This window comes from Rhodnius prolixus, unplaced genomic scaffold (genome assembly GCF_049639745.1).
Source record: "Rhodnius prolixus isolate KJV_2025 unplaced genomic scaffold, Rpr scaffold_2, whole genome shotgun sequence".
Taxonomy (NCBI): domain Eukaryota; kingdom Metazoa; phylum Arthropoda; class Insecta; order Hemiptera; family Reduviidae; genus Rhodnius; species Rhodnius prolixus.
Window position 1 is genome coordinate 11,256,003 of NW_027411592.1, and position 23,418 is coordinate 11,279,420.

At 32.7% G+C, this 23,418-nt stretch overlaps 1 protein-coding gene across 9 annotated transcripts in view; it reads left to right on the forward strand.

Annotated features, from left to right (window-relative positions):
* Positions 1-21,300, forward strand: part of LOC141450413 (uncharacterized) — a 645,025-nt gene extending 623,725 nt beyond the window's left edge. For 5 of the 9 annotated variants that reach the window (XM_074120843.1, XM_074120839.1, XM_074120840.1 and 2 more), the window contains 3 exons: positions 16,978-17,154; positions 17,262-17,412; positions 18,673-21,300. In XM_074120843.1, coding sequence (XP_073976944.1) covers positions 16,978-17,154; positions 17,262-17,412; positions 18,673-18,970 — 626 coding nt within the window. In that variant the 3' untranslated portion in view covers positions 18,971-21,300. The remainder of the gene's footprint in view (positions 1-16,977; positions 17,155-17,261; positions 17,413-18,672) is intronic. The other 4 variants (XR_012456100.1, XR_012456102.1, XR_012456101.1 and 1 more) reach the window with 4 other exon arrangements.
* Positions 21,301-23,418: the final 2,118 nt, after the last annotated feature.

Consider the following 23,418-nt stretch of genomic DNA (forward strand, 5'->3'; position numbering starts at 1 on the left):
CTGTCATTGTTAATCGGCATTGTTTGTAGGTGAGGGCAGGCGACTGCAACTTCCTTCTCAGGGGTGCCATGCTGCTGGTCTCCGGGCAGAGACGAAACACCCACCGCACTTTCTACTTATTGCTTTGTATTCATAGTGGTGCCACAACAGAATTTAAAGTATCTGTTCTATTTCTTTATAACAGATTTTCCTTTGCATTTCCATAGAATTCAGAACTGCGCAATTTTTATTTATTTATTTTTCGTAATTGGAATTTCATTGAAAGGTTACTGAAATTAATTACGACCTGAACCTGACCATTTATAACTACTTAAAATGTAGTACTTATGTAGTAACTACTTAATGGAAAAACTGCAAATCTATTTACATATTAATTACATTGTACATTTACAACATTAAATCATGTAATTACAAGTACAACTATACACTTTAGGTTATTGCTCAATTAATTAAGGTTTGTCAATAATTAATACATATACATATTTGATATTAAACTGAAGCAGAATTATAAACATTTAATAATCAATAGTTAATCAATTACATCAATGTAATATAATTATGTTTATAGTTAAATATAATTAAAAGTCATCAATAATTTATGTACTACATTTATTGGAATAATAGTAAGATAATAGTTATAATTATCTTCTGTTGGTATAGCTAATGTATTTCGGAATAGAATGTAATCTATGGTACAATTTGACCGTATTTCTGGAAATAGTGAATGCTCAGCATATTTGTTGGTATATTTGCTGGATGGATCGAATAATTAGGAAATGATGTGAGCTCTACTAAGGAGTAGATAACTCTTCAGAAAACTCGGGAAGATGATAATACATTACTTGCGCAAAACAGAAGAATTAAAGTTACAAACTTTAAACTTCACTAAATGATTTCGTTTCGCAAAATGTTGCGGAAAAAAGCACTTGAAAAGGGAGAGACTTAACAACTTCCTTTCCTGAAAAAATGATTTAAACATATTTGAAGATCTGCGTGTGGGTGTAAAAGTGGGACTTCCGTAACAGAGACTTTCATTGCTTAGACATTGGGATGTCCAATACGAAGGGAAGTATGTTGTAGCTTCCAGTAGGAGCTAGGGTGTACACATGCTCAAATAAATATACTCACTGTACATGCAATCATGCACGTGTTATTTTTTTTTTCTAAAAACCAAACTTGTATTTCCGGTAAAATATCTGTGTAAGATGTTTGTCATGTGTAAGTAAAACTATGAAGGGAATTAGTTCATTTGGTAGCACAGTGTAACTACAGCCGATCGTCAATTCCAGGCAAGCTTCTCTTTCCAGGAGATTCTGCGGCAGGCTTACCGTTGGTGGACAGCGTTATTTGTTGGAAGGCAACATATTCTGGTGGCCAGATCCAATTTCCTTATACCGCCTCCTTAAATATATACATAATAAATAAAATAAGGTTATTCCTACTGATAAAGTAATCAATTCAAGCTGTATAGATTCCATTTAAATAAAATGTATATAAAAAGGAAATGCTATAATTCCATTGGTTTATTAACGAAAATAGGTAAATTGGCTTCATAATAAAACCTAATAATATTAATAAATAACCTCTCTAAAACATAAATTTGTGTTGGAAGAAATAATAAAAAGAAAATAAGGAGATATAAAATCATTGAGCATTCAGTTAAACAAGATGTATGTCTCTAGTGAAATAGGTAAAGTATATATTTCAGGATGTCCAATCCCTTGGGAATATCTTTTTATAACTTATAAAAATCTATTTTTATCTGAAACGTGGATAGCAAGTAAATGGCGCGTATTTCTCTGTAGTGCCCCTTTTTAATATAATATATTGTTTTATATTTTTGTTAAACTGTTCCTATTGTATTTTGCAACATTTCGTTTTGTTTTAAAAGTAAAGATTAGATAATATATTTTTCCGCAAGAATAGTCTAAGGCGTGGTAAGGTAGTTTTGGGGACCTTGAACCTAAAAAAACTATGACTAAAGGATGCTTGTAAACTGGTTAGTACTAAAACTAAGATATTAAAACTTTATTATACCAGAATAGTTTAGGTTTTACCTCATTTAATTAAAGAACAGGACATTAGTAACTAAACATACAACCCCATAATCAAAATCTAATCAAGGCTGTTGTCATTGCGGTCCACCTGATGGTAACCACATGCTGTCAGGAAGTAAAAGTATTGGTTTACTGCTTGACGATGAAAATCTCATTAAAAGCTTTGTCAATATGATAAAATAGAAATATAAATAAAGTTTACGGAATAAATTGATAAAAGAGGAACTGAAATTGAAAGAACAAATTAAAAACAAAATCAAGAAAAAATGCGAAACACTTGTTTTAAACAAGACAAATTTATTTGTTTTGTTTTAGTGCAAAGGGAACGATGTAACAGTGTGTATGCAGTAGTTGCATACTAATAAGGAAATGAATTAGCAAATTGTCTTATCTACAAAAAAAAAAAAAGTTAATATCTCGCAACATTTTTACATAATAATCTGATAAAACTTAATAATTTTGTTAAATCATTGAGATATACAACTTAGGGAAGTCACATGGCCAGAATTTGTACACTTGGTGGAACTGTACATTGTTTAGAAATGGCACTTTGATGTTCCAGAATACATTGCAGTGCCACGAAAACTCCACAAAACTAAGTTTAGAGCGAAGAAGTGCCTTAATAAACACTAATTGATTAGCTTTAGGGCTATCACGAAAATGGGTTGTGAATGAGCAGTTCCAACAGTTCCCATCAATAGGAAAAGTTCGAGTTCTTGCAATGGCTAGAAAGATTACTGAAATAAGAAGAAGGAAGATGGTGGTACATTGGTATCCGGGCGTATGATCGATTTCAAGCTTTGGCTCTTACTATAACTGAACAACTTTCAAAATGTAAAAGTAAAAGTAAGTAAAGTAAAGTAATCGCCTATTTTTTCAGGCGGGGCTTAACGTCCAACTACCAATTAGGTGTCGTGGACGGAGGCGACTAGCAAACATACTTTACTGTAAATTTCTTTTATTAACCATTAAATAAAATCCAAGGCCTAAGACCGGGAATCCTAAGACCGGGAATCGAACCCACTAAACCAGCAATACATATTAGCTTTGCAGGTCTCGCCTCTAACCGCTCGGCTACCGTGGCACTTTCAAAATGTATCTTTAAACGTTATTACAGATTTAAAGTTTTTCTTTTAAGGCGGAGGGAAACTGCACTGCAATCCAAATCAAGAGTTATTACTTCTGGAATGACAGAATTACTCTACAGTGATTTAGTCGAATTCTCCTGCAGCGTCTACACCCAGTTAGGTCATGAAGTTTCCAAAAAACATTCTTTACAGAAACTAAACAGGGTAAGAAAGAATGGTGCCAATTTCAGGTCATAATTTTTCATTTCTTTTGTTGCCTTAGGGCTCTTGGCTTTTAGCCTAGGGACTAGGTTATCTTCAGGGCTGTGGAACATATGTTTTTACAGAAACAGTTTACAATGTAGTACAAATATTTACCTTATACTTATTAACAATTATTGAATTAGTTTCATATTGTTAACAATAAAGGTTGATGATTGTTTAGGTACTGATAGCTTCGCAATTTTTTTTTTTTAATTTATTTATTAAGTTACACCAGCGCTAGACGCACTATTAGTAACAATGACAATAACTGACACCACTACAAACTCACTAATTGAGGGGAGAAGTTGCCCAGTGATAAGACTCCCTAAGTCGTCTCCAGGATTAGCTACTCTCTTCAGAAGAGAGAAAATCGCGAGGCCACTGGCGTTTCAATCGTCTGGGAGGATGATCTGGAAGGTGATGAGATGATAAATGGCGGACAAGAGGATTGAGAGTGCAAGTTCTGAAGAAAACTTTTATAGCGAGTTCGTGCAACCTGGACCTACAAACGGAATTTCCAAGTCTGTGTGGATGGTTATATTTGAAACGTAAAATGGGAGCTGTTTAACGGTAGTGCGGAGAATTTTAGACAAGAGATTGAATTCGTTGAAGATTGGAGAGTTTCGTTGAACCCGTTTTAGAATAGAGTTGTAAATCAGTCTTTTGTCATTAAGTGAAAGATTTGATCGTTGGTCTAGCAGTCTTTTAAGTAGTTCGCATATATATATATGACTGAAATTAGCAATTTCTTCCTTTTAAATAAATGATCAGCCACCAGAAAAGATGGACGAAATAAAAAATATTTTTATTGTACATTAATCTATTTATTTCCTTTCGAAGTTAAATAAATAATTGTTCGGTTTTTGCAATTATCTCGTAAGCCAATCGAACTGAAATACTTCAACTAAATGTGTACTAAGTACTAAAGTAAGTACCCTTGAAATCCTGGTGATTCAATTTAATTTTCGAACGATTTCAGCGGGAAATGGACTTCTATCTAAAGTATGTACCTTCACTGTTGCTAAAATTCCTAGTTTGCCAAAAAAAATTCTTAAAATATTTGCCACTTGCAAGCATGAGAAATAAAGTAACAAAAATTTACGTGAATTTTTCCAAACAGATTTATTTTTAATCAAAATATTGAAAATGAAAATAATATTTCCCGGCCACTTGGCGGCCAGATAGGTAACTCCTCGTCTCGCCGTTCCGCTGCCTCGTTGTTGGCAACATTATTATTAGCTTCATTCTTATATAACGGCTGTCATTTGCAGACTGTATGAACATCGTGTCAAACGCAGCACCGACCCTCCATTTACTTGCTTGGCGGCGCGCACAGTAACACCAGACATCCACGTCAAATAGTTTGATAGCTTTTTTTCCCTTCCCTTCTATGTACTTTTTTATATGTCTAGTCTACAAAAAACGTAGCATAATTTATTATTTATTTGGAAAATTACTTCTTTTTTTTTTGCATTTGACGTAAGCTATTACATTTTGTATAATATATTTATATACTGAGATTATCTAGAATTTTATATAGCTCAATTTTTTCAAGTATTATTGTAGATTTAGCGCCCACAAAAGACTACTGCTAAAACTCCATGGCCTTAAAGGATTTGGTCACCTTTAAGATGTCCTTCTAGACCTCTCTCGCTTGCCCTCCTTCTTCTACATTCCGCACTCCTAAGCACTGCAATTCTTTCTCTACATCCTGCACCCATCTCAGTCTCGGATCTCCCTCGCGGTTTCTTAACTCCCGGATGTCCCTTGTACGATAAATGTGGTGTCAGATCCTGATCCATCCAATGTAGATGTCCCAGCTATCTTGCAGTAATATAGGCCGTAAACCAGGTCTTCTTCCTTACAGTTTCCATTATTTTAGAGTTCTCTAATCTTCCTGGTCCATTCACAGCAATCGGACTGAAATTAAGTTCGCAGGGATTTTTCTTTCTAACAGTTCAGATAAAGTTTGTCAACTGCAGTTAAGGGTTGCTAGTTTCGCCCCTGAACAATAGAACTGGTCTAATCACAGTTTTGTATATGGTGTTCTGGCGGCACGCCTTTGGTTCTCAGCGTCGACCGAAAAGCCCCGAAGCTCCTACTTTCGACCTTAATAATCACCACCTTACCGTCAACAAGAGAATGAAGCATGTTCCTAAAAAAGAACTGGGTGAGCTAAACACGAGAAAGATTCAGTAGAGTGAACGAATGTTAGCATCTGTAATGGCTACAATTAATCATAAATTGAAAGATCGAACGATATATAAAGCTTTGAAAAAATTTATTTAGGTGACCCATTTAATTTTGGGATGGGGGAGGAAGTTATGAACCCATGTGTGGGGATGATGGCGGGCGCTATTGTGCTTCTCGCATAAAAGATTTTTCTGGGTGCTTTTTTTGTATGTGGGTTTGTTTAGTTGAAGCAAGTAATGTTACAGACCATTAAGCAATCGGGACATTACAGCTCTAGTCTATATAGAGACAAGTCCGGGATATTGTACTGCCGTAATCATCCACCAAATGAGCGACTCCCATCATTTATCATCATCACTTCTACTTGAATGTGCCGCAATATCTATCCAGCTTTTTATTGACCCAAAAATAAATTTGAAATCGATTTTAAAAAAAACTATCTCATTTACATCCAGTAACTTTGAAATGATGGTTTTTTGAGGGTGGAGGGAAACAGAAAATTACCTATATTACAATCGGAAGACATTTTTATCATTAGATTTTCAGGGATGTTGTCAGAACAAAGGATTTTGGGAAATCGTAGAAATAGGGCAAATTTTTTATAGGAGGATGGATGCTATTCTTACAAGTATCACTTTATGTAATACACGGTACATTGCGTTCTGAGGTACAAGAAAATTCACAACCAAAGTACTGTTTGGATTTCGAAAATACGTCCTGTGAATGTCTAATCTTACTGAGCAAATTACATGTAAGTTGATCAATAACTATAATTAGAATAATAATACATTTTTACTAAAGTGTAATGTACACAATATTGGAAAAAAATAACTTATATGGAATGGCAAATATCTTCTGTCAGGTTTCATGAACATCAAAACAAAAAGCATATTTTTCACATTAAAAGAAAAAGTAATGACGTATTATAACGAAAAAATAGCGTAAAATAAAATTACTCAAATAAGTTAAATGAAAAATTAGATATGTGTCTATAAACTTCTAGCTTTTTAGTAACAAAAAGTTTTGTGTGTTCACTTCAGATTCGTTTTCAGATTTCATGAGCTGCCAGTAAATACGAAAGATGCAAAACTTCAAATTGTATAGATTACCATATCAAATGTTGACTTAAGGAATCAGAGTAAAATAAACAAAAAAACCTTAAATATTTGTACTAAAACCTACGACATGCTGAGGGAAATGGAACAGCCTGAAATAGGAACGTATGAAGAAGAAAGCTATTCCACCTGAATGATTCCAATGATAACTGGCTTACTTTCTAAATGTAAAGTCTCGTTGTAAATGTAAAACATTTGCCATCCAATCTCGTTTAGGGCGAAAAATCCTCCCTTTTCTTGTACGCCCAAACCAACATATTCCCATACATCTTATCCCTTCCGCTTTCTCTGTAAAGTACGGTTTACCAGGGACACACAAGGGAATGCAATGCACAATTCCATCAAGCAAGGGGGAGTTTCCTATGTTATTTTCTTCAAATTTATTTATAACATCGTGGAGTTTTGCAAAGTTTATATTTGAATGGAATTTTATCAATTAGATATTTAGATTTCTATCTTATTATTTATTTATTTATTTTTTTTTTTTGTTAGTGCAAATTAAGGATTGTTTTGCAGAATAATTAAACGTGTATCACTTTTTGGGTATTCGGTACACTTTCACATATAATTTAGTATTGGACAATTAAGTCCTGCCTGAAAAACTAGGCGTTTACTTTACATAACTACTCGTATCTAAATCCGTTCCACGAAATTTATAAAATAAGCTATTATATGTTTTTATTAAAAGAAGAATAAAGTTCAACTAAATTCATACAATGAATTGCTCAATTTCTGATCCTAATTGTAAAGCTAACCAGAAATTGGTAACAGTCTATTATTGAATAGTTTAGCAATGGTAGATTTACAAGTCATTACTTAAGTAGTTCCAGATGTAGCTATTAAAGTGCATATTACCATGGCCATATTTACTAATAGCACATATAGTTGTCACTCATGTTTCAACTTGCTTGACAATGACTTCGCTAACTCAGCCTATTATTGTTGACATTGTTTGCTAACATATTCGTAGAGCCCCCCTTCCCTGTACTTGTTAATTGAACATCTAATATAATTAGAAACATTATAATACATTCTTGTTTCTAATTATATTAAAGACAACATGCTAAGTACAATTCAGAACATATTCGAGAAGTTACTAGATCAGGCATCACAATAAACAGTGAATGTAGGCGGGAATTTAGTTTGGATGTTCCTCAGTGACGAAGAAGCGCAAACAGATAAGGGATTTAGTGGAGGTTGAGGAATATGGATGTTGAATTAGGAGAGTAAGAGATATATCTAGGTAGGTTTGTTCCTAAAGGGAATGCTAAATGCAAATGCGGACTCCTTAATCCTGTTCTCCACCACTTAAGAGGTTAAGACATCTTCTCAAACCCTATTTTATTCAAATAGAGACAAGAACACTTAGACAATGTATTGATTGGTACGTCCACTATTATTTGTATTCTAATATTACCTGGAACCAATTTCAAGTACAGTTACTTAGCGTCTATTGTTCGTGAAGTTTATAAAATTTTGTGTATGTGGTTTGGTTTTCACTATTATTTTTTTTGTGTTGACCTGAATCCGAAAAAGTTGTCCGTGTGTTTACAAAATGTCTTAAAAATGGAAAACGTTGGTACTGTTTTTGCGAGATAAGAGCAAGGTAGCTTGATTCTTCAGTATTTTTTGGTCACAGGGTGAGTGCACTACCTCTATCGTGGATCTATTCTGCTCCCTACTGAATGTGGCAAGATTAATGCAGGTTATTCTGTTCGCTAAGGTATTCCCAAACTATTTGTGAATTGATAACAGGTTAACTCAGAGCATTAAAGGAAGCATGACTATTGCGGTCCCGACGTTTCCTGTCAAATTTTCCATCTGAAAGACGCTGAGAAATTTTCCCTGAGGTTCTGAGTCGTCTTTGGACAAGTTAAAATTCCCAACCTATTCGGGACTCCTCCATCTCGGCTGAGCAATGATTTCTAATTGCTCTCTAGAACAATCTATAACATTGGATCTTTTCTTAATGGCACAGCTTGAACAGATTAGTGGTAAATCACATGGTGTTGTAAATCCACCACTTGGTGCATTAGCTTCAGGTCTTCTTTGCCACAGATAGGATTCATCGTAAACGATACTGGCTCTGGTATTAGTTGAATTGAGCAGAACTACGGCCACTCTTACTTCTCATTATAATAACTTCTTGGCGCTAATGACCAAGGAGGTTGTTGAACAAGAAAAAATAATAATAATAATGAAGTAAAAATTGAATAAAGATTCCAACACAAGTAATGTTTATAAGAAATAAAAACCTGTCCATAATGAGTTAACGAACCTTCATTTTCATTACAATTAGGATAAAATATCTGATTTTTTTTTTTTTTTTCTAAATGGATCAATTTATCTCCTTTCACTCTGTTACGATGTAGGGGATAATTCCCACGCCAGTTACTGCTTCAAGTTACCGCTGTGAACAACCGTGCAGTTACCTTCCTCATAGATCCCTATCATTACTGTTAATGTATAGCAGCAATACATGTTCGGATGTGAAACTACTAGTAATGATTAAAGTTAAGTTGTTCATTTATAGCTTAGTGTAGAGGTACGAACTGAATATTGATTCAAAAATTACCAAGCATTTATCATGAACTCGTAAATTCTGTTTAAATTTCATTTATAGTTTTAAAGCCCCATTTTCAATTTCAATGTATATTTTCAAGAAACATCTGACTGTGAAGCTAATGCACTGTGTTAATTTAGATTATTCACGTTTTAGTTTGTCTGATGTGGTATCTAACTACGTCACAAACTACAATGATCTTTCGGTCCAATCTGATGATCTTGTGTGATATTTGTTTTAAGCACACCTGTATAAGAATGGAGAATCGTCTTTGACTACATATTACAGAGAGGGTGAGCAGCGTGATGTTTAATACCCAGGCGATTTTTCGATTCCAATACTGAAGAAGGAGTCGGAACGAGAGGCTAATCCAAGGTTTGATATTTTTGGAAAGTCTTGGTAACCCATCCAGGCAGAGGGAGTCGCAATATTATTAATCGCTTCTGCAAAGATTGCAAGAAAGGGACTGTAGATCTTAAGCTATCAATTTCTTGAGCATCTTTGCGGCCCTAAAGGTTGTACAAGTCCTATAAGGTCATCCAAGGCTACTTTGAGAGTTCCTAATGAGATAGATAGCCATAATAAGGCCTGTTTCATCTGGATATTCAGACATTCGGGATGCAGGAAATGTGGTAGAAGATGATGTGGTAAGAGACAGTTATGTACCTTTCTTTACCAGATTGTTTGCCTTTTAATTAAAGAATTTAAACCCTTTTTGCCTTTGGCGCCCATGGTTTCTCAGGGCAGTCTCTGGTTACTTGATTTCTTGCTTCATACAGATGGCACCCATCTAACAATGCACTGTGATAAACTTTTGGAACTGAAAATTTTTTAGGCTATTCCTGCCCTGTCTTCAATTAATTCAGTGTTATTTTTACGGATTTTTCTTTTTTAAAATTTATTATTAAGTTTAAATATTTATTGCCGTTGAAGACATTAACCTCTGCGGTAATAATTTATAAGAAGTGACATTTGAACAAGGGCTTCTGCAAATGCTTGTTCACTACTTCCAAGATTTCTCGCACTAATGCTTAAATTTATCGCATAAAGATGGAGCATACTTGCGTGCAACTGGCCAAACAAGCATCTCTTTTACCTGCATATATTAACACTGGTTACTGTTAGGATGAATTATATCGATACAGCTTAGACATTGTTTAAAATGCAACCGTTACACCAAGTTTTGTATTAGAATTTATGATACAGTTAAGATAAATTATTAAAACATTCTTCATTGTAAAAATCTATTTATAAATGTGCGAGTTGAGATTTATTTGGTGGGCACGCAATGCACATGTGCGCTTGTGTATTGGATATATGTATATATGTAAATACAGAAGGGACCAGAAGGGATGGTAGGGCTTGTATTATTGTATTGTGTCTAACCTAAATATGTCAAAAACAGTAAATAGTAATTGCTGGCTGTCGAGGTAGTGAGCTTGTGACAAGTTCTTGGAGAACGCATTTAGTAACCCGACAGACTATTAGTTATTAGCATATTAATCAGTATTTCTATAGTTATTATTTCTTTTTGGAGACTCGTTCTTTATATTTTTATGAATATATGAACCTTCTCTTATCTAGTTTTAGTTTATAATTTCTCTTATTTCCGTAACACTACGTTTTTACTGCCTACAGTTTGATCTGAAGGAACTGTTCATCTTTACGTTATAAAGGGAAAAGAAAAAATTCCGTGATAGTGCATCAAAGTAGAGTAAAACGTCACCAAATTTGGCTACTCTATCTCTACGCTATGATTTTCTTTGTGATTTTATTGCGAAATGCCGACCTTACACTATAAAATCGCATTAGCCTGAGATTCTGATGCATGTACTACAACTTCGAATTTAGAATTCAGCATTAAGTTTCTTGTAAGATTAACTTATTTTTGGATTCATCGAGCTTCAATAAGTAGAACTAGTTCATAGAATTTCGATAATTTTAAATAAAATTTTAAGAAGTAGATTTTTGGGCATTTTTTTTTTTAAATTTTATTTGAATGAAGATGCCCCTAGAGATGAAACTCAATTGTCTGGTGAGCCTAAAAGAGTTAAGAATTCTATAAGTATTTAGTTTCTTAGGTCGTGTGTAGAAAGAGGCAATAGAGATTTGTACCATACTAAAATCTAAAGTGGAATAACCACTTATGATTTACTTTTTATTTAATTCAAACGTACTAAGCAATCGCATATAACTCGTACATGCTTTCCATTGTGATGCATTTAAGATTTTGACAACAAATAATTACAAAAATTTAGGAACAATTTATAAATATACAAAATGAGAAACTAATCTTAAGAAGCATAACCTTATTTACAATACATAAATATAAATAGAAGATAACTAGATTACACTAGAAATATAAGAAACTTATGTGGTCACATACCAAATACTTGCAATAATTTACTATTTGAAAATATAAGTCGACTTTTCACCGAATAGTCGTTTTCTTTATTAATTGTTGTACAATTTTTAATAACGTTAAGTTTAATTGTTTTAATTAAGTTGTTTAATCGTTAAGTTATTCCTATTATTATATTGAGGCACAAAGAAATTTTTTAAAAAAATACGATTTCTGGACAGTCGATTCTTTTCAATGGACTACTTAAGCTTGAAGAACCAATACGCTTTGTAAATAATTACAATTGCATAGATTAATTAATAATAGTGAAGATAGCAGTATTCAGGCCAGCAGTAGTCCTGAATAGGGACACTTGTGCCCAGAAGTGGTAGTCATGCCAGTGTTGTTAATGCGACAAATATCCATGTTACATTGTTGTTATTGTAACCTTACCCATTGTCATAAATCATGTTATAACAATGTTGTCGGAATACATATTCAAACTAATTGCACCTTAATTAGTCAGCTTCAGCCTCTACCGATTCTATCTCTATGGCTCCGCTCCGGATTGCAGTGTGGGTAAATTTGTAAAACTGTTCTTACAATTCTCCTCTTATTTTGGGGGGGGGTGAGGAGGAGTTACGTAATTAACCTATTATTTTAGTTTAGTCCTAGATTTGTATCTAAAGCCGGGTTCCATTTGACAATTTTGAAATTTACTTTTTCGATTAAATGATCGGATCATAACAGTTGAAAATGCCTGAATTTCGGAAACCCTGAGTACACGGAACCAGATTTACGAGTTCTTCAAGGACCATAGCATCCCTACGGTTATCGCAGCTTATCAATACTAACAGCCCAATATTCACACAAAATACATAGACCTGCAGAGGAAGTTTTTGGGTGCAACTGTTTGGTTTTTCACAAGTTTTTCTAAACATAATGTAGAAGCTTTCGTTCAGTCTTGGAGTGTAGCGATTTTAAAGGTAAAAGGGGAATTCGTGAAAATATCGGAGATTTGAAAATGAGCGTTCAATAGATACAATTCAAGAGTTTTTATCGTTAAAACCTTCAGATCCCACAGGGAAACCAAACGAAATAAGTTAATAAGTTCGTGTATTTTTCTTTTTGTACTGGTGAAAAACACTCACTTGACAATATGGACAATTTTAACACGATCACGATACCAGTGATAATTATGGACCTACAGTTGGTAGGCAACCTGGTGGCAAAGACAGAAGTGAACAGGCAATTGGACTACGACCTTATGACCCTCGCCTTCTATTGGAAATTACCAACTAGCAGACCTTGGCATTCAGGGACTTAGCGGTCCAAGGTTTCGTTATATGAAATGGCAATTAAAATTTTACCACTGAACCAGTCAACTTTAAGATAATGAAATAGCTATTTCCTGAGAAAATTTTCCAAATGTCCTCATTTTCTTAAAAGAATTTTTTTATGAGTTTCTTATATGAAAATTGTGAAATTTTACCCATGGCTATCACTTTTCGACATCTTACGTGCTATTTTGACTTATAACTTCATCAAATATTTAGGATAGAATTAGCGAGGATTCGGTCAAAATAAAATGCAACAACTCCATATTTACGCCAATGTTTCGACAAATTTATTATCTTCCTTAGGGGGCAGTTATGTGAATTGGTTGAGATACAGAAAAACGAGGTAGATATTGCCCTGAGTCTATACCATTTTCTTCTAGATGTCCAGGCATTGGATGAACTTCGGCGGGTTTGGTTTGGCTCTTCGTCTCTTTCTAGAGACCGTTTGGTAGAGTACTTGAATGGTAAAGATTGGGTGACGCTAGTAAATTACTGTATTACGGTAATAATTTACGGTCACTTTAAGGATAATACTAATTCATAATAGAACTCCATTACTATTCTATGTATTACATAGAATACCCAGGTAAAGAGATGATACACTCAGAAGTTATACCGGCATTTTCATAAGGTAAAATAATATAAATAATAAAAATCTATTACAATCTTGATACTGCTAACAGGAGGTGCTCACAAAGTAGACTGGTCTTAAGCAAGTACATATATGCTGTGCCAAAATGTTTTGTTTATGACTTTATAAGAAGTATGTATTTCGAGACTCTTAAAGGGAGGAAAACGTTTTTACTTGTGTTGCAGAGCAATTAAAAAAAATGATCATCTTTTAAGGGGCAAGGATAATTACAAAATGATGAAAATGAAATAATTACAGAAGTAACAGATTGCCTTAACAGTATTAACTTATTGCTTTAAATGAGTTTATATTTATTAAAATCGTACTCTATCTAGGCAGTAGTGAACATTGTAATTATTTCCATCTTCTAGGCTTCAAATATTTGTTCTTTAATAAACAGTACGCTCCAATAGTAAGTTGAGCTTAAGGATAGAACTTATATTGGATTGGAGAGCACAAAGATGTTCGTGTAGAGGACTATAAGGGGTTTTCCGCCTACAGCGTTGTATTTCTGGAAACCCAATTGAAAGGCGACCAAGGAGACAAGGTGGAAGTATTACCCGTACATCCCCACCGGGTAAATACTATAGCTGGTCTCCAGCATTTTATTTTAAACCCTTTGCTCAGTGTATAGAGCGAGCAAAAAATAAAGGCGTATTCTTCAAGGTAAAGCTTGTCGTTTAGCCAAAATGAACTTTGAGAAGCTTTGACAATTTCCATGTATACATTTTATTTACTTTTTCCATTATTTTTGTAAAGCTTATAAGGATTAAATTTATTTATTTATTTTGTCCATAACAATTTTCCATTTCAAATCAAAAATTTTAACGCTAAATTAATTTTATTAATGCAGTATTGTAAATTATATATATCGCACCACACATAATTGTTTTCAAGATCAAAATGCGTAACTGATTTACTGCTGATCAATTATCCGCGTAGTTTGATGCTTGTTAGCCCTTTAATACATTCTAACCTTATTTAGATCTCATTCAGATGGAAGTATCCTATCCTCACACTAGGTTCTACCCAGAACCTATCCTATCCAGAAAAAGGTTTTGTTGACTAATAAAAGAGCTATTTTACTTATAAGAGTTTGTTACACATAGTTGTACACAAAATTATTAGTGTTTAAATTAGTCAGTGTAAGCAAGACACTAAAAGCATTAAACATTTTCAGACAGAGCTAGCAATATTTCTTTAAGCTAAGAAGGCGATGGTTAATTAATTCTAGAGTAGTAATCTTCTCGGATAGCTGTTGTCGGATAGACCTATAGAGCACTTCTTCTGACGCTACTTTTATTTTGAAGGTCAAAAAAAAAACTGCTAAAATGAAGGAGCAAACCGGCATCTCGAAACATGTAAACTATTGTTTCCGGAACTTGCTTGGCTTTGTCGTCCGTTTTTATCTTTAGAACTGGAAGCAGAAAGTTATAAAAAACAAACAATTCAGAAGAGATTTATTCTCTTAAGAAACCAAATAAATTTGTAAAAGTTATTATAAAACCTTATTATTGTCAGATATAAAAAGAAAAACAAATATTAGAAACAACAAAAAAAAAATTCTTTTCTATGATATCACGCATTTGCCTAGTGTTCGTCTTTTATTCATGACAAACAAAACTTGATGAGAAAGTGAAACTACAGCCATGATTCAAATCTTCTAGAGGAGAGAGAAAGAATGGTGTATTTACGGAATTCTTTTTTTCCCCGTCTATCCTGGGTATATTTGAAATACAAACACGCATATGTGTATTGATCAGAGCATTTCTTAAGCAAAAAAAAAACAACATAGTGTTTAAGATAAAACAGCATCTTACAATTTCTTTACGCGTGCACAAGATCAATTTAAAAAAACAATCCGATTTACATTACATTAAAACATTACAGATCAAATAAAAGCAATAATTCTTATTCGCCAAAGCATTCAATAACTTTTAAAAGATAATGAAAAATGCACAGCTTATTGGCAATTTCCCACGTTTAATATCAATTTCATATTTTTCCAAAATCATTATAAGTACTCCCCAGATTGGAGCAATCGCCATCCCTCTCCAAAAACAGGACTTAACAAGTTTATTTTTATTCTTTACTCCATTTTTGATTAAAAATAACAACAGGTAGCGGAGAATGACAGCCGTAAACTTGAACGCGTAGAAAACTATGAGACTAAAACCTATAAAATAAGGATTGGATTTTTCAGCAGCTTCAACTGATGGCAAATCAGTCAATAAGTTATCTCTTAATTTGACTAAAATATCAATTAAACACGCACTCAGTTGAGCATAAATTTAACAAACTTCACTCTAAGCTTATCGCATTACTGGCTTTAGATCTTGATGTAAATTCTATTTGCATCTAAAGTTTTTCTACACTTTCACTTTACGTCGCAAGATAATTTTTAGGGACAAAAGTATTATAAAACGCATTAAATTGTTGAGAAAAGGTAAAATATTCAAAAAAAACTTATTTCAAAAGTGAGAAAAATTGCAAATTTTGTACCAGAGGAACATAATAGAGTAGGAGCTCAGTGTGGAATCGTAGTGAAGAGGTGTGGCTGGTTAGAAGAATATTATCATCCAATCAGAAAGCAATTCACAGCCACCATTTAGCCCAGTCAGATACTTGATTCGCATTGGCTGAACCAAAAATGAACAAAATGGAGTCAGTTAGTCATATTGAATTCTATTGGCTTATCTTTACCCCTACTCTTCCATACACTTCACTCGTGGAATCTACTTACTGCCATGTTCTACTGATGCAAAAATTACCTTTTACCACACTTTTAGGTGGCATTTTTTACTAATTACCTTCTTGTTAGGATGTTTTGGGTTTTAACATATAATTCTTCGTACAATATTCAATTTTTAACCTTTAATTGAGTTTCATTCTTTTTTTTTTTAATTTTAATGGGGATATTATAAAGTTTTTTTTTTTGAAATTAAAAAAACTGTATTTTACATCACATGATATGTTTTTTACCGCATCTTTTATTTATTTATTTTGTATCCTGAACTTTTGTTTATTTAGAAATATTAACAGTTCCTGGTTTGATGTTTATAATTTTATTGTGTGGAGGATTTAAAAGTCAAATTAAACGTGATTGCTGGTTCCGCATTGTACTACCAGTGCCTACTCAACCATAAGATGTCTTAGTTCAATCATTCTTCACAATACTAGACTTTTTTTTACAACAGAAATCTTTTAAGAGCTTGAGCTTTGGAATTTACAAAGAAAATATTCAGTAGTGTGTATTGTTACTGCGACCATCGTTACGTTTAAAGTAAGCAAATAGCGTCCACTTTTAACAATATCCCAGTTAACCTTCTGGCTTTTAGGAAGTGGTTTCCCTTTCTTTCTCATTTTAATGATTCTTTTCTAACAACATGTTATATTATTGTTGCAGGCGTGGGCATAGTGCTGGTAACAGTAAGCGGTGTTGCATGGAGGCTAATGTCACACGAAGCGCCTCCTTGGAGAAGTATGTTCGGTTTTTCTTCAGGATCAGAATCAGCTGATCCAAATCGTAGGTTTCTACCGAGATTACCACCTTCGTATGGTCGGCCGCACCATCCTTATGCAGGTAAACTGGGAAATGATTTAATTTGGATGTTTTAAGAAACTGCTAGTTATTCTTTTATTTTTAAGCTAAATTTAGTAATTAGTAACAAAATGAATTTGTTTTCTTAGCGATGATGTACCCCGAGTTCCAGTATCGAGCGCCACCTCCTTCTTACCAGGCCAGTATGCAGGAGTACCGGCTACGATTGTTGTTGCTGGACAGGCACAATGCGGCCAGCCCTCCTCCAACTTACAGGTCTCATCCTGCCACCCTCCTTAGGTACTCAACTTATTTCTTCCTCATAGTCTTAATGTACAAACATGGTGCAAGGCGAAAGTCTTACCAAACAACTAAATTTCAAATTCTTTTGACTTTTGAGTCTTTATACTTTAATTTTCCTAAGGTAAGTAATAACTTGCTCAAATTTAATACGAACCTTGTTGATGTAAATCAAAACACGGTTTGTACATTATTTTCTATGCTTAAAAAATATAGTTATTCTTGTGGATCGTTCCAGATTGTAGAAAGACCTTTATCAAATGTTATCCGAAGCCACTTGCTCGATAAATGCTAAATTTATTCAAGATTCTCCATATAAATGTTTTAATTATTATAAAATTTAATTTTCAAATTTTGCCTGTGTGGTACTTTAAGAAGACTTCTGATCATAGTTTTTATTTAAATAATTAAATTCACCAAGTTCACATTTTTCAATTAGGCTCTACATCGTTCGAAAGGATGGTTTAATTTAATTAGTAAATAAAGTAATTGTTTTAGGAAAGCATTTAGAAGGACTGAAATAAAGTCACTTATTTAACGATCTTGGTGTTTCTGCGGGTGGATTTCTATCCCAACAATAATTAACAGCGGCTGACCCTGTACTTACGAACTGAACTGTACCAGGCCAATACACAATACACCTATGACCTAGCCTTGTTAGGTAACCATCTCACTCTTAGATCATCATACACTCACACTTGGAGACCCACAATAAATTTTTTTAGGTTGTACAGAATTTGGCTTTAAGGCTACTTCTCTATTAGGCACCAGGAAATAGGCTTTTTAAGTGCTAAACCACTTTCAGGACAATGAATGAAGTATTTCAGTAATACCTCTGAAAAAAGCAGCACAATATTTGCTACTTATGCCATCTGTTGTCTTTCGTGTGAACTAAAGAAAGAGATACATTATTTTTATTTTACAACAGTATTCCATAATTTGATGTAAACTCTGTGCAGATTTTGGATTTCCTAATTAATGGCTGTGGAAAAGAACTGAAAATTTCTTGAGATAAAAGTTTTTAAAGATACCACTGTAAAATGAATAGCTTGAGACAACATCCTGGATACGCCACTTATTTCCATAAATTTTACTTTAAATTTACTTTTTCCAAGAAACATCTAGCTATTGATTAAAATAATGGATTAAATGGATAGTACTTTTAGTAAACTAATTTAGGATTTATGAGAAACAAATATTAATTAGTTGTGCCTCTGATTTTTTTTTTTTTTTTTTTTAATTTCATATTTTCTTTTTCAGACGTGGTGGTCTAATGGTTAGCGGCGGAGGAGAATATAGTCGGCCTCCAAGTTATCGTTCTCGGACAAGTTCAGTCCGGCCGGAAACAGTAAGAACTGATCATTCGCGACAAGCATCCTCAGTTCATTCGGTTAGTTTAAAAGAGACGGAGGCTACAAAAGAGAACGTAGTTACTATTGTACAGACTGGTGAACAGCCGACGGGTCCAGTAATTGTTACAATATCTGGACCTCCGGAACCACTTGTACATCATCCGCCACCGCCGCCAGATCATATGCAGATTTTAGCTCACTTGTGATACTTCGAAATGTTTTTATTAATGTTACTATCATCATCATCATCATCGATCGTCACTAAGTTAATCAACAACAATATCACACCAGCACAACACGTAACCAATATAGTAATCATTTGTATTGTAAATTAATTAGTTTATTATATAATTTAATTCATTAAAAAGAAATTATAAACAAGCTACCAGATAGCTAGCCTGTGGTTGGATCATTGGAATATCGTTGAACTCAGCACGCTTGTTGGTTTGTCTTAACTCTCATAACAGGCAGAATTCCAGTTATGAAGATTTAATTTTGAGTATTCATCATAAATACAGTTTAAACTTCTTTGTGTACGAAAAGTAGTGAGTTTTATGAACTAATCTATTTGTTTCTGGTCAGAATAACTCAAAAAAGATAAGTTGCAGAAATTTTCAGTTTAATAATTCGGTTTAAGTGCCACTGAACGATAAAATCAGCCAAATGGTAGTTAGCAATTAGCCTACTTTACTGGATCTCAAGTTCTTCATGTTCAGAAGTTTTCGTAGAAAACTGTAGTTCAAGCGAATTTCATCTGGCTTGGAATGGAACTTTTACTTGAAACATTCACCTTAGAAAATACATTCGATATAATAAGCGAAGGGGAACAGGATTCCCAATTCAGTGTATTATAGGCTCTTTTCAAATTTATCTAGCTGGAATTAAAATGCTGCTTAAATTTCTATACTAAAAGAAAACCGATTGTCACGCATTGGACTAATTTTCAGTTTTGATTTGTTTTTTTTCCGAAAACGGCTCCAATGATTTTCTTTGAACTTATGCTAAGTGCATTCGCTTCGTACATTCCTTTAATTTTAATTCTTTCCAGGAAAACTCGGCTCAGTATGTTTTTTAAAGTTTGCTTAAAATATTCAAGATAAGACAATATGTAATCAAAATTCTGTGTCAGAAAAGTATCAATCGAGAAGAACTGCAACTAAAACAACTTCCCTGAACAGTTGCCAAAGAGGTTTTTTTTTTATTAGTATTGGATGTAAAGTGATAAGCCTAACGATTTTTGGTTAACACCTTTTCAGAGAACTTTGTTTTTATAGGGACCATCTTTATTTTCCCCATCATCATCTTTATGATCCCATTAGAATGGTTGGGTTCTGTAAATTTTAAAGCAACTATACTTTTCAGAAGTAATTTATAGTTTGTTTTTATCAATTGTCTCTTATATCAGTTTTCTTTAAATCTCAATGATTAGTTCATCAAGTTCCAACGTCAAGCTTTGTTAAGTAAAGTTCTCAACAAGATTTTGACCAACTCTTGGCTCTAAAAATGGGTGAAACTCTAAAACAGATAAAAACAAGCATGTTGTAACAGTTAATTTCAACGACAACGAAGTTTAATGATCAGGTGTCACAGTTAGAAGTTCAACCACCAGCACTTTCAATAGATTTTATTTTCGTCTATTATTAAGTAGATAAAATATTTTAATTAAATTATTAATATTATTATTGTTGTATAAATAGAAATATTTGATTATTTTTCAGGACTGAACTTGTTACTATTTAAATCTGTGTTTTACAGAATATCCCCGGTAAGCCTGCAGTTACTATCTGATAGCCTAGAGATTTGTTTCAATTTTTTAGTCTCAATTTACTTCTGGTGCTAGTGGCTCGTAAATAAAGTGTCTTAATTGTTGATGTAATAATTATAAGTATGTTTAAAGTATAGACTGATTTGTATCTTTACTTTGTTTTTATAAAATATATAAAAAAAAAATTTATATAAATATATATATGACATCTTTCACATACAAGCCTTAAAAAGAAAAAAATACGTTAATAAAAGAAACTTTTTTAGTATTTTTTTTTAAAAGTTAACTTAGTTATTTTTTTTTTATATAATACATAAATAGTGAATAACAGAAAAGTTTTTATATAGATAGAATAATAAATAAACGCATAAAAATTATTTTAGGATACTTAGAATAATAAATGAAAACAAGTTTAACAAAGAGATGGCCCACTAACTCGCTATAATTTAATGTTATTTGTACAGTGTATATATTTATACAAATTTAAATTTATAAGTAATGTATCTCGACCAAAAAAACAAGGGCTGCCATTGTGGTTTCTAATTTAATTGTATCTGAAAGTTTTTTGTTTTGTTACTAAAAGCGTTAGTGCCATATATCTAATGAAAAGTGAATCAAGCATTAACAACATTGAATTAAATTGAAAATCTGTACCCAATTTTTGGTGAACCTGAATTTTTATATAAACTGTAAATAATAATAATTACTATTATCAGGGCCTAGTAGTCAGATACAAACCCCAGTTATTTTTTTTTTGTTGTTGTATAAAATTCGTCAAGTCCCAAATTTAAATGTACATATAAGATATATGCCAATAGATTGGTTTTTTAAAATGAATAATTACTATTTTTCTTAATAAAAATTTTAAGCCTGTGTACATATTGTATTATGTAATATTCGATGTAGAATGAAATGTACAAATATACATGAAATTTTATGAAAAAGTAGTTATTTTTATTGATCGTTTTCTAAAACTAAATATGTATACTATTTTATCATGTTCATTAACCAGAAGACAAATTATCTTTGTGGTCCCATTAGAAATAACCAAATATACAATGGGTAAAAATTGGGGGTAAGCCTGTGAAAAAAAAGAAAAAAGGTGTTAGTTTATATTGTTTTCAGTGACATTGAACTTGAAGCAAATTAATAGCTTTTAATTCGAAAGCATCGCCTTATGCACCCGGTAAAAAAATTATAGCAATCAAAAGCAATCATTATAACAAAATCTTCCAAAAAATAAGTAATATTACAGTAGAATACACATTTATAACTTAATTCTACTAAAAATTTATCAACAGTGGCATAAAACAAGTAATATATAAGAAATTATTACATTTTGTCAAAAATAGTAGTAGTAAATGACTACTGTAATTTAAGAAAATTGAACATACTATGCTATCTAGCGGCATTTGATTGAACTACTTTTTCCAAGTAGTTCAAGCTTTTGTTCCTAGATAGCATTAAATGCTCTATACAATTTTTCGCATTTTACAACGCGCAAAAGTACTTTTTTTTTCTTTTAACTTACAGCAAATTATTAAATAGCATTTCATTAATATGAAAACCCCATCCACCCCATCCTAATGAAGAGATTCATTAACATATATAATTTCAGCACAATTTTGGTTATTATTGCTTAATTCTGATAAAATGTAATACCAATAACATTATAACACTGTTTTATCTACAATTTAATTCTTACGTGTTTATTACAATAAAAAGTTAACTTTGTTGAAAACAGTGGTCAATTCTGTGTTATTGCACGCATCAGAGAAATATGGGCTTCGTTATCCTGTTCAAGATAGAAGATTTACATTTTAAATTTTTAAATCATATTAACAACTGGCCGTAAAATTCATCAAATCATTATGACAGTTTGGAAATTGGTTTAGATCTGTTTGAAACGTATTCAAATGTATGTTTAAATGTATTAATGTTGAATCAATGCAACATAAACTTGTTCTAGACATTTGTTAAAGTACTACGATACACTAGGTTCATCTTCTAAAAATGGAATTAAATTTAATTGTCTTTGCAGCTGAAAAGCAAGTTCTGAAGCCCAGGAAATGCTCAATTAAACACGTTCGGTGCCAAGCCATTTTTGCCTGACTTGTCGTTCAGGCCATTTGATATTTTGACTAAAGTATATTATCACACAATCTTTCATTACATCATTAATCCATAAGTAGTTCTCTTGTTTAGAGTAGCTATCACATCGTATACCGCTTGTGGTACTGAAGTAGCAAAAGAAAAGCTATAAGAGTAATGACGTTTTGCAGCGATTGCCTGAAAAAGCCGTCTTTATGCCTCCCTTGCTTTAACGAAATCCATTATTAAATGTCATTATCAATTATTGTGTATATAACAATTAAATAAACTTGTGTTTTGTTCTATACTACATTTTGTGTAATGCCTCATTTTTTTGGTAGAAATATATTTTACAGAAATACAATTGTCATAAAATATATGTTTTCAACTCATTAAATAAGTATGACTGCGTGTACCACCGGTGGTACACGTGGCCTGATGATTTTCTTTAACGTAAAGAAAAGACAGGTATTGTAGATAAAATTAAAAAAAAAAATAGGTACTTATTTACTCAGTTATTCATTCCCGCTCCAATTCTAGCTTCCGTTTGATTAGAAGTTTTATCTAAAACTAAGACTTGCAATTAAAAAAATAGCGACTTATTATTAGTCCGCTAAGACTTGCCTACCAAATTTGTTATAGACTTGTACATGATAGCAAAATCTACAAATACGAAAGCGGTACAATACAATCGTTTTGCAATAGTAAGGAACCAGGTTAATTTGAAACATTTTTTAAAAAATAATGCCCTTTCTATTATCAATCTGAAACCAATTTTAAAACAAGATATAGATAAAA